Below are 12,273 nucleotides of genomic sequence, written 5' to 3'. Positions count from 1 at the left end.
AAGGCCTTTTTACTGGTGAGTCCACTGGTCAGAATCTCCCAGTTGGCTACAGAATTGGGTGTGTTCTCTCTGCAAGATCAGAAGGAGCAGCAGGTGGGTCCCAGGGTCCAATGAAAGGGGAAGAAGGAGTCTGACTGTCAAGTTTGGGTTACTGTCCAAGATGGGCATGGGATGTATGGACCAGGGGCCCCTGGAGTGAGGGCAGGGTGAGGAGGCAGAAGCAGGGGGCGGAGGGAGGGAGAGGAAGATGTGCGTGTGCAGGGTTGGACCAGCCTCTGGGAGCTCTGTGTTCCCTGCCTGACGATTACTCTGCACTCATCCTCTGCCTCCCTGTGATGCAATTCTACTTTAGTCATTTTTCTTTCCTTCTGGCCTAGGACTGGGAGCTGCATGTGAAGGGGAAGCTGCATGCTCAGAAATGCCTGGTCTTCTCTGAAAAGTAAGTGCTCTTCCAGAGATTGGATTCATGCATGTGCTCAACAAAATTTATAACACCTGTTGTCTGTTGTGCTCTGTGCTGGGTGCAAGGGAAACCACAGAGAACAAAATAGGCCAAGTCTCTGTCCACGAGGAGCTTACACTCAATGCAGAGGAGACACACAATGAAAAACTAGCATTCCTGGTGGTAAATGCTAAGCAGAAGGCAGCACTGGGGCAGGGTGGGAAATGTGTGTGCATTCACGTGGGCACTGAGGGGCTGGTCCTTGCATTTCAAAGAGGGCATTTGGAAGAGACTTCATTGAGGACACCTCAGGAGAGGATGGAATGAAGGCCCTGCAGATGGTGTGGACCTGGGATACTAGACAACATCCAATGTGACCAGGGCAGAAAGACAGGGAGAGAAGCCAGGGAAGTACCAAGGCCCAGGTCCAGAGCCCCCAGTCACTGTGAAGACTCAGTGCTGCTGTGTGATTGGAGCTATTGGACGGTTGAGCAAAGCAGTGATGTGCTCAGACTCCAGGACAGGTCCCTGACTGCCATGCTGAGAATAGACAGACACTCAGCAGCCCAAGAAGATACCTAGAGACCAGTGGAGGTGGAGAAGAGAGGGTCTGGCCCAGGGGTGTAGAATAGACAACTGGGTTCTGTATTTTGAAATGGGCCCATTCGTAAGATCTCCCCTTATTATTCGCAGCAGCCAGAATTCAAGAGCAGCTGGAACAAATGAATGAGTAACAAAATGTGGTCTGTGCACACAGTGGAATATTACTCAGCCTTAAAAAGAAAGGACATTCTGAAACATACCTCAGCATGCTTGAACTTTGAGGACATTGCACTGAAATAAGCCAATCAGAAAAGGACATGTACTGCGTAATTTCACTTTTGGGAGGCATTTAGAGAGGACAGACTCATAGAGACAGAAAACAGATGGTGGTTGCCAAGGTGTGGGAGGCTGAGAGTCAGTGTTTGGTGGACACAGAGTTTCTGTTTTGCAAGATGAAGAGTTCTAGAGATGGATGGCGGTGGTGGCCGCACAATAGTGTGGACGTGTTTTATGCCACTGACCCAGTATCTTCAAAATAGCGAAGATGGTCAATTTTATGTTGTGGTTTATCACAACTTAAAAATAATTTTAAAATTTACAATTCTGTGGCATTTAGCACATTCATGAGGCTGTGCAGACATTACCACTATCTAGTTCCTAGATATCTTCATTCCCCCCCAAAGGAAGCCTCAAACCTGTTAAGTCTCTGCTATTCCCCTTTCCTTTCCCCACCTCCCAGAACCACCCGTCTGCTTTTTGTCTCTAAGGATTAGCCTCTCCTGGACATTTCAGGTAAATGGAATCCTATGTGACCTTTTGTGACTAGCTTTTTAAAACTTAACATAATATTTTGAAGCTTCATTCACACATAGACCTTTTCATGGCTGAACAATATTCCACTACATGTGTATGACATTTTGCTTAACCATTCATCTTTTGATGGGCATTTGGGTTGCTTCACAGAATATTATTACTGTGAATAATATTCACAGTATTCAGCATGGTGAATACTGCTGACACGAACAGTCGTGTACAAGTTTTTGTGTGAGGACCTGTTTTCAACTATTTAGGGTCTGTACCCAGGAGTGAAATTGCAGGGGCGTAAGGTAATTTTTCATTTAATTTATTGAGAAACTGGTTCACCTTCTCACCTCTCTCCAGTGCTGATATCCGGTGTGTACTGGCTTCGGCAGAGGGAGCGCTGTGTGGTTCCCCGACTGGCACAGCTGTTTACAGCCCTGCTGGAAATGAAGGTGAGCACAGCCCTACAGGTCACAGTTTGCAGTCAGCTACTGCAGGCTTGTTATGTCCTGTCTTTAAGAACCAGGACTTCTCTGATGCATCCTTCCTATGCATTTATAAAGCAAACAGATCCCAAGCCACTAGCATGCATCAGTATTCCCAGAGATATTTCATACTAACACGTATTGCTGATTACAACATGCCCAGAGATGTAATTATGCCAATCACTAATAAATGTGTTAAAAGGAAATTTTTAGTTTTCTCATCCCATGTATGTCCTTAGCATGACTCCAAAGTTTTCACCTGGTTTGTATCACTTATTATTTAGATTATGCCTCAAATCTTGGAACATCATACGCAGCCATTCCGGCAAGGCCATTTGCTCAGTCAAATCCTGCATTTCCTTCTGGGACAAATGTGAGTACAGAAGCCTTTTTCTCCATTGTCATCCCCAAAGCATTTGCTTTACTTTCTGCTTCTGGGCTTAGTGGTGCGGAGGAGTCTGGGATGCGGCTGTGAGGATGAGGCTTTGTGTCCTTCAGAAAAGCATCCCTAGAAGGAGCCAAGAGGTGCTGCCTTCAGTCCGGCTAGTATCGAAACATGGGTGAAGAAGCTGACAAAATTCTTCAAATCAAAGGCATTCACTGGCTCTCTAGCACTCAGCACTGGTTTAGAAAACAAAACGAAGTTTGAGCTTTTATTTATTTTTTTAATTCTAAAATCATTTCTGATGTTTTATTAAAGTAGGTCATTCCCTGTGTGAGGGTAATTCTGAAACTTGAGCCAAAAAGAGAGTTTTGGGCAGTAGGGAACACATACTAATTGTGTTTGCTGACCCCTTGGGGAAATGATTGGTGCCGTCTAATGATTTTTGTTTTCTGTTTTTAGTTTTGTTCTCTCTGCATAACATGCATTTAGTACCTCAAATTCCTAAAGCTTCATCTTTCCTTTGCCCAACGGTTGTGACCCCCTTTCTTACACTACACTCCCTTTCTTACACTTCTTGCACACCTGCTGTGTGCAGCCTCCCACTCTGGCACATGGGACATGAGGCCAAACCGGTTACAAAGCAAAATGCGCCTGTGGCCGCACCCAGCTAGAGGGCGCCTGGCTCAGTGTTCTTCCCTCTGCCTGTGTTTTTCAATTTCTGTTGAGTGGAGCTGCAGCCTTTCTCTCTCCTTGTGCACAAGCTCTCTGCAGCCGCCCTCCACGTGCAGTATCCTCCACATGTTGGGGCATTTGTGCAAAACAGGGAAAGAGCAGGCTGTGAAGTGTAGCTTCTGGACCCAGTGGGTGAGTGAGTAGGGAGGAGGGAGGTTCGTCACCACACACGAGGCCTGTCCGGACCCCAGAGTCTGTCTATTCAAGTCTGTTTTTGTGATGTTGTGTGGGAGAAGTGCTTTGAGATAGCACCTGTCTGGAAGCCCACATTTTCATGAAAGAGAATTTGATGGTTTCTTTCTGCATTCTCACCACTTAGAGCCAAGTCCAGGTCACTGGCAGCTTTGGGTCAGTCCCAGGAAAGTGAATACTGGTGTGAGGTCCTTTGTCTTTAAGGACAGACCCCTAGCAACAGAACTTTATGTTCTGTGCCCTGACCCCCAGGGCACAGGGGGGTTTCCAGGCCCTATGTGTAACAGAGGCATCTGTGCCCACATCCTGCCCTGGGACTCCAACCCCAGGCACTGAGGTGGAGGGGACTGTAACTGAAATAGGAGGGCGGGACTGGGTGACAAATGGCCCAAGGGTCAGAGCTAGTACACAGACCACTTCTAGAGGTCTGGGCACAAGACAGAGAGTTGGCATCAACTGAGCCCCTTATAAAGAGAACTGGAGGGACCAAGGACGTAGCTCAGTAGAAGACAGAGCACTTGCATACAATGATTCCTCCCCCGTAAGTCCCCCATTCCCTCCCTCTCTCACCCCATAAGCTGCTTAGGAAGATCTGAGGCTACCTTGGGGGTGTCAGGGATTTCCCTAGTCTCAGCCAACCATGGAGCAAGATAAAGAGGCCAGTCATGTGGGGCATCCAGATTCTTCTGCACTGGGACAGCATTCCCAAGATGAACTCAGGCATTTGATGGCATTTTCTATAAACTCCATGTAAGGGGAAAGCACTATTTGACTGGCTTTCTCATTATAAGTTCTCTGAAGTCTTGCTGGTCACTCGAGCCTTCCCAAGGACATCTGGGGGAGAGCGCAAAGGCTGCCCCAATCAGTTCCTGCTTTACCAATGGCTGATGTTCATTCACACCCTTCTGTTAGATTTTGGAGCCGTGTTAGCCATTTTTGGCAAATGGAATTGAAGGCACCCATATTTCTCTTTTGGAAAACCTGAAATGCAAATGTATTAACATGTGAAGACAAGTTGAGAAATGAAGAGCTGATTGATCAGTTACTGAAAAACATTTTTCAGGACTCCTTTAAGGAGCTGGAGAGTCCCACAGATAGATTATTGATTTTTTTTTTTCTTTGTACAAATACTGATCTTCAAAGACAAGCAGGCATCAAAGGTTGACTCTGCTGTTACCAAAGGGTGCTCTGCCAGGCTCCAGTGAGTGCCGAGAGCCTCTTTTGCATACAAATTTATGATTTTCCTGCGTACAAATGTTATGCTTATTGTGAAAATTCATACAGAAAATAAGGCCTTAACAAGGAGAGGGTAACCCCCCTCAGAGATCTCGAGAGGGCTTTGATGCTTTTCCCCCCACAGGCGTGTGCCAGGGTCTTCTGTTGAATTCCATTCACGTACATCTTTTCAGAAACACGTTTTGTTGGGTAAAATCAGGCATAGCCAGGAATCTGCCACTGTAGGATCACTATTGTCTGTGGTGCAAAGAGCCATTACTGCTTCTGAAGCGCCCTGTATTTAAGCAGGAGAACCAAGCCCCCCGGGGCTTTGGGATGGAGCCTGTAGAACATACCTGAACTGCTGTGGATCTCAACTGACCCCAAAAACCATTGGCCACCACCACCACCACCCAGCTCTTCTGGCAACAGCTGGGCTAAATTTAAAAAACTTGCCTTGTCTCTGCTGGAGTCCCAACATTTCCCTCCATGTTTATTTCTTGATGTTGTTGTTATCATTTGGTACTGGGGCTTTTTTTTTTTGAGTGCTTGACCACTGAGCCACATCCCCAGCCCTTTTATTTTTTTTATTTTCAGATGGGGTCTCACCAAGTTGCTTAGTGCCTCACTAAGTTGCTGAGGCTGGGTTTGAACTTGAGATCTTGCCTCAGCCTCCCCAGTTGCTAGGATTACAGGCGTGCCCCACTGTGCCTGACTCTTGGTGTTTATTTTTGACAGTGGAGTGATACTTGTGTGCTGTGTTTGCTGGTGGCAGGGTATTTGTGTCTGTCCCCAGTCCCTCCCACCTCACTCCAGGGTCTTCAGAGATGGGTGTTCCCTTTCACTTAAGCTGCCGCCATTTGACAGAGCAGAGGCTCCTGCCCTTTGGCCGCCTGAAAAGTCATAAACAGCGTAATCAGGTTTCTGGAAGGGGCTGTTGGGGCCTTCTCGGGCTGTAAATAGTTTTCTTGCGCCTGCCTAAGGTGCATTTTGCCTGTAACTGTCTCCATAAAACCATCTTGCAGGTTTCACAGCCACCTTGGAGTTTATTTAGTGCAGGTGCTGTGAATGGGCCTCTCCAGCCTGGCATGAAACACATGGTTTTTATTATTTCTTTCTCACCAGTTCCCTGCACTCTGGGGACTTGTATAAAAAAGGAAACTGAGACTCAGGGAAACAAATGCTTGTGGAAGACCAAAAGGTTACGTCATAGGTTATCCCTCAGACACTGGCTGTTTCTAGGACATCTGTCTGTCCTTCTGAGTTTATGGCTCAAAGTACTCTAGTCTCCTGACTTCTTGAGCCTCAGTAGTAGTAATTGATATGGCCTGTTCTACCTGCGCCCTGTCCCTGCCCTACCATCCCAGCTGACATGATTTCTGTCCCCTCAGCAGGGGACATTTTATGCATTTTTCAGCTACATGGGAGGCTAGGCAGGAAGATCACAAGTTCTAGGCCAGCCTGAGCAACTGAGTGAGGCCCTGTCTCAAAATGAAAAATAAAAAGGGCCGGGGATATAACTTGGTGGTAGAGCAACCCTGGGTTCAATCCCCTGTACTGCAAAAACAAACATAAATAACACAAGACGGGGATATGACACTTGTTCTCCTGTCTCTGTGAGTGGCCATCTTGTGAATAGCTTTTGTTTTTTGGGAAAGGAAGTAACACATGATGTAAAATAATATAATAATAATAATAATAATAATAATAATAATTTCTGACATTAACAAATATGAAAAAACAGAAACTCCTTTTTTGCAGAGAAAACTATAGATGTCTTTTGCTATATCTACAGATAATTTTGGCTAATGTATGCATACATGTTTAATGAATAAAAGTCTATTTTTTTTTGCAAAAGTAATGCCATATAATCTATCATGCAGTTTAGTGTTTTTTGCTTAACATGAGTTCTCATATTTGAATTGATTTCCAACACCTTCCCATATCAGAACATAGTCTTATTTTATAACATTTTATATTATGTGAATTTACCTTCATTCATCAATTCTGTGATTGATAGTTTTCAGTGAGACCTGAGTTTTATTCACAATCTGCCACTATTAAATTGACTGCAGATTAATTTCCTCATCTTCTCCTGGGCTTCCGTGTCCTCACATAGTTTGGGGTGTAGGCCAGACTACCTCCAGTTTAATCCCATGATTCCAAAGTTTACGGGGATAAAGTTGCCAGCATGTGAACCACCCAAGATCGCAGGCAGGTCTGGCACCAGTAAAAGTGAATTCACTCAAGTCAAAACTAGTTTGCTCTATAAAATATTTGATAGTGTCAATAAAGACTTCCATGTTAAACTAAGATCTATAGCAATGCAATCCATGCCCATTTGCCATCTGCAATATTACCTTCAGAGTCGACAACATGAGGAGTAAACATTTGCCCTGTATCTGTCCTTAGGTGTGGTTAGCGCACAACTAGCAGAGGTCTGCAGACTCTGTGCTACATGCAATTAGGTCACACAAAGAGAGGAGGCTGAGGCGCACAAAAATCACTTACTGAAGATTGAATCTATACTCCCAAGTTCTAGGAAGCATGTTGAGAGACTTCTTTCACCTGACAGGCCTGTTGCCCCGAGCCACATCCTGATTGAAAGTTATTTGAACTGGGCCTCTTCTTTGAACTCATGTGCAAAGCCTGTTCCTACTTGCACCAAAGGGCATTGTAAGGTCTCAGAACCTTCGTATTCAAGTCTGTTTGCTTCTTTCACATTTCGCCTCGCTATAAAAGATTTGTGGGTGAGTTGGGAGGTCTGGGCCCCAACCATCTGAACTATTAGAAGCAGCATCTGGTTTTAAATGAGCAACCCCAGTGAGCGAAAATGCATAGCCCAGGACTGTGATCCCAGGGGGGCATTCGAGGTTACTGCTGGCCTGCAGGCAGGCTGAAGGCTCTGCCAGCTGGGAAAGGATGATTTTCCCTCTAGGTTGGTAATGAGGGCTTTGGTTACAGCCCTGACACTTTAGCTCTCTTAGACATCTGACCTTGGGCTGGAGAGTTTCAAATGCACCTGTTGTCTTTGTGTCTCCTGGGAGCTCAGCAGGCAGAGCAAGCAGAGGACGTGAACTGAGCCTGGCAGTGCTCACACCAAAGATTCAAGACAGTGAAGTCTTCCCAGTCTCTTTAAATTCATCTGCTCATCTTTTAAAATTTATTTTTGATAACTTTCAAAATATTTTAAATTCATAGAAAAGTTACAAAACAGGTATTAGGAACTCCCATAGAACTTTTGCCCAGATTCAGGTTTTGCCCATCCCCTTAACATCTCTCTTAGGCAGTTACACATTTTTTTCCTGAGTCATTATTTTGGAGTAGGTTGGAGATATTGGACCTCTTCAACTCCATTTCAGTGTGAATTTCCTAAGAACATGGAATTTCCTAAGAACATGTTATCTAGCCCCCACACCACTGCTATTTGATAGTTCCCCCTTTTCCCCCAATCCAGGATCATTATGATGGCACATCCTTTAATGGCTGGCGAAAAGGAGATCAATCTGTATTTATGGGAGCCTGCTGATGCCAGGCATTGCACCAAGGCACCCTAACTTACACTGTGGCATTTTATCTTCTTGACAGGGCTGTGGAATAAACTTTTAGAGGATAACTTTTAGAGGGGAGTAAACTCAGATGCGGAGAAATTCAGTAATTGGCCTATGCTGGCCTTCTGTAACTGGGAAGCAGAGACACAGACTTGTGTCTGTCTGATTCCCTTGATCCCCTGACTCTGATGCCTGGTGTCTATAAAGCATATACATGATGTGGATCTGTTCTCAGAGAAGCACCAGGCCTGGGTGTCTAGTTCACCTCAATGTATCTATCATCTCAACTCTCTCGGGCACCATGGCAGCAGATTTAGAGAGCAGCAGAGCTCACAAACAAGAAGATAAACTTAGAGCTTATCTGTAGTGCTGGAAAGATGAGATCATCACCAACACAGACAAGCATGCCTGAAAAGTGAACATGCTTGTAAATGGATGTGCAGCTGAACAGCTGAGCTCAGACAGAGAGACGGCGAACAGCACACTGACTGGGTGGGTGATGGACAGAAGGGCTTTCCTGTTTATGCTGAGCACCCAAGGGGAAAGGTGTCATTATCCTGTGTCTTATGGCTTAGCCTTCAAGGCTTCTGGGAGGAGTGAAATTTAAGAACTTAGAACCATAAACATAGATCTTTTATATATGGAAAAGACTTTAGACATATAGGCCACCTCCCTCATTTCAGACATGGGAATAAGGCCCAGAAAGGGAAACTAGTTTTGCACCTAATCAGTGGCTGGGTTAGGAATGGAACCCAGGTCCTCTGTTTTCCAGGATTGGCTTCTTTCCACTCATATCAGGAAGTCCCATGGTTTTGATAGCCCAACATCCCTTTTATTCTGTGCTCCTACCCCAAGCAGCCCCTGTCCCATATTCCCTATTTGGAAAGATTTTATCTGTCAAGTACTTATATTAATGTAATTAATATACTAAGTAATTAACTAACTACCTATTTTCACTAATCAAAGATACAGACACACCAATCAGTATAAGATCTCAGTTGTGTTAAAAGAAAAACTTCAGATGAATTAAGTTTAACAGGATTTAACTGAGCAAATAATGATTCACAAATCAGGAAATCCTCAAGACCAAAACATGTTTAGAGAGCTATACTCCACGAGGTAGGCGAGCAGCATTGATGGACAGAAAAAGGAAGTGAGGAAGGGACAGACGGATTGGTTATAGCTAGGCACTTACTTTATTTGAATCTATTCTAATTGGTTGACTGCATTTGATTGATTGAAGTTCAGTGGCTGTGATTGGTTGAGACTCAGCTATTTGTCACAAAAGTATACTCCTAAGGCTTTTTGTGAGTTTACTTACTAAGTTAGGTTGTGGGGTGTTAAGTAAGGACTCCAAGTATAGAGGCTTCCTTAGGCCAAATTTAGTTTGATTTGACACAAATTTACCATATCAAGAAAGTGAAGGTCCCCAGCGCCACAAAAAAAAAAAAAAAAAAAAGTGAAGGAACTCAAAGTATGACATCACTTCAGCTTTTTGAATGTCAAAAATGTTATCTAGCCCCCCATACCACTGCTGTTTGATAGTTCCCCTTTATCCTTGGTTTAGCTGTCTGTGGTTTCAATTACCCAAGGTTAACCCTGGTCTGAAATATTAAGTGGAAAATTCCAGAAATAAACATTTCAAAAGTTTTAAATTCATAATTTTTATTATAGTATGTTGTTATAATTGTTCTGCTTCGTGATTAGTAATTGTTAACCTCTTATTGGACCTAATTTATAAATTTAATCTTATCATATGTACATATGGGGGAAAAGCATTTTTTATTCTCTGTGCTTTGAGGTATCCCCTGGGGGTCTTGGAACATAGTCCCTGTGATGGGGGACTACTGTATTATTAACTTCAGAAATGCTTTAGGGCTTATTAAAGAACCCAGGGTGGGAATTACTTCGCAGCAACATGCTGCTTTCTCAAAGGCACTTAGGATTGTCAGTGCCCCCCCCAAGGAATGAACTTTACTGTAGAAGTACCACCCAGAGACCTCACTCTCCCTTCTCCTCCCTTTCTCCCTTCTCATTCAGATCTCCCATAGGGCATAGGCAAACAATAGCCCTGTTTATATAAATTATTTCAAGAAGAGAGTGATAATACTTATTACCCTACACTTTTTATGAATCAAACATGGTCCTGAACCTAAAAGTGAATTTAACAACAGAAGGATATTTTATATGAATGACAGAAAAAAAAAGTTAGATTTAACTTTACTAAATAAAATACTGGCAAAAGAATTTAACATATAAAAATAATTTCTCTAATTGGACAGACTCTATCCCATCCCCTGAAGCAGACATAACACAGAGCAAACAGTTAATCCAGTGGTTCTCAAGATTTACATTTCATGGCTCACTTAGAAAATGATAAACTGAAGAAGCTGCTCTTGGGCACTAGAGGTACTTGGCTTGCTGCCTGAGGGAATCAGTATCCTGTAAAACCCATCTGCATTTCACCCGTTGAGAAGCTCCAAATTAATATAATTAACTGAAGAATGCTAAAAATCTCGTGATTATCTTACTAAGCCACAACACGAGAATCAGTAACACTCACTTTCTAGAACCTTGCAGAGAGGTGAGTGTATCTTTAAAGTTTGAGTGAAACCCCTGATGGACACCTATTCATTTTAGTGCATTTGGCAACATTTGCAGCATGACTACATCTCCTCTCTTCTTTGGTGACTGGCAGCTGGGAGGGTGTTTACTCTCTGGGAGGTGAATTCCTGTTTATTCTGCTATGCTCAGATAAAGACCTCTTGAGTCCTCCTTTCAGGCCGGAGGAGACAATGAGAGAAGTGCTGGCCCTGGTGCCTGGTCACTAGGCAACTAGACAGGCCAGGAGAGGGATTGGCCCAGAACTGCCCCGCATGTCTGCTCTGTTGTCCAAGCACACGTTGCCCAGACCGACCACAGCAGAGTCACATGGGGCAGAAACGTGCCCCGCTAAGAGACCAGGCAGAACGCCCAGCCCCGGCCCTCCTGCTAATAAACTCATAGAGCCAGCCACTGAGCTCTGCTTGTAACCTTGTGAGCTGGGTCTGCGTCTTTATGTCAATGGCTCACCCTAATGGAAGGAAGAGAACCTGCCTCTTGACAGCCCTTCTCCCATCATCCCTGCAGAAGGGCTCAGTCTTTGCTACCCAGGCTTAGCCTCAATTTTCCAGCTTTCTGAGAGTCCATTGCACTTCATGAAGACAAAGGGATATTCTGGGGAGGAGATGTGCCTGTGCCACACACTGAATCCTTCCTTGTTCCCCTTTGGGAAGGTGCTTGATATTTTGAACGCTCTCATGGGGGAGGTATGAAAGGGGCAATTGGGCTTCTCCAATTCAGGACTGAACCATTAATGGAAATTCTCATTGACTCCAATTGTCCTCGGCCCTGTGAGACAAGTGAGGGCTTTTCATGGTGGAATTACCCAAGTACTCACACTTGATTAGAATGAGACCTCAAACGTGCCCTCTATTACCTCGGCAGAGTCAGACCCACATTAAATGTAAGAGATGTTGAAGTTTACTTTATTGTTGAAAATGGTGACTGCAAATGTAAGCTATGCTATTAGAATGTGTTTCAGGTTTGGAAAATTGTATGCTTCTCTTCCACGTTGGATGGGCTTATGGTTACTAGTTCTTGAAGCTCTGGGCGATTCCAGGCTGATTAAGGTTTCACCAGGCCTAAGGGACACACTTCTCCCCTCCAGGAGCTTTGATTTAGGTCCAGGATGTGGCTTCCAAGCTGTGTTCCTTAGAGGTGCCTGGGGCAAGGGGTAGCAGGGTGCTGGACCCCAAAGTTTGACTGGAACATCTTCTCTTTTATTTATTGAATATTTGGGACTGGTGTATAAAATTTTCTTTGAAGAAAGGAATGCAAGGCAAAAAAAAAAAAAAAAAAAGTGTGGAAAACCATAGATCTAAACTA

General features: G+C 44.3%; 1 protein-coding gene across 1 annotated transcript in view; it reads left to right on the top strand.

The window, feature by feature from the left end:
• The window catches only part of Rbm20 (RNA binding motif protein 20), a 181,976-nt gene that overhangs the window by 133,176 nt on the left and 36,527 nt on the right, over window positions 1-12,273 (top strand). The window contains exons 3-5 of the mRNA XM_027930004.2: window positions 378-439; window positions 2,147-2,238; window positions 2,556-2,644. Of these exons, the coding sequence (XP_027785805.2) occupies window positions 378-439; window positions 2,147-2,238; window positions 2,556-2,644 (243 nt within the window). The remainder of the gene's footprint in view (window positions 1-377; window positions 440-2,146; window positions 2,239-2,555; window positions 2,645-12,273) is intronic.

This window comes from Marmota flaviventris, chromosome 4 (assembly GCF_047511675.1).
Source record: "Marmota flaviventris isolate mMarFla1 chromosome 4, mMarFla1.hap1, whole genome shotgun sequence".
NCBI lineage: Eukaryota > Metazoa > Chordata > Mammalia > Rodentia > Sciuridae > Marmota > Marmota flaviventris.
This window is presented reverse-complemented; position numbering and strand designations above follow the sequence as displayed.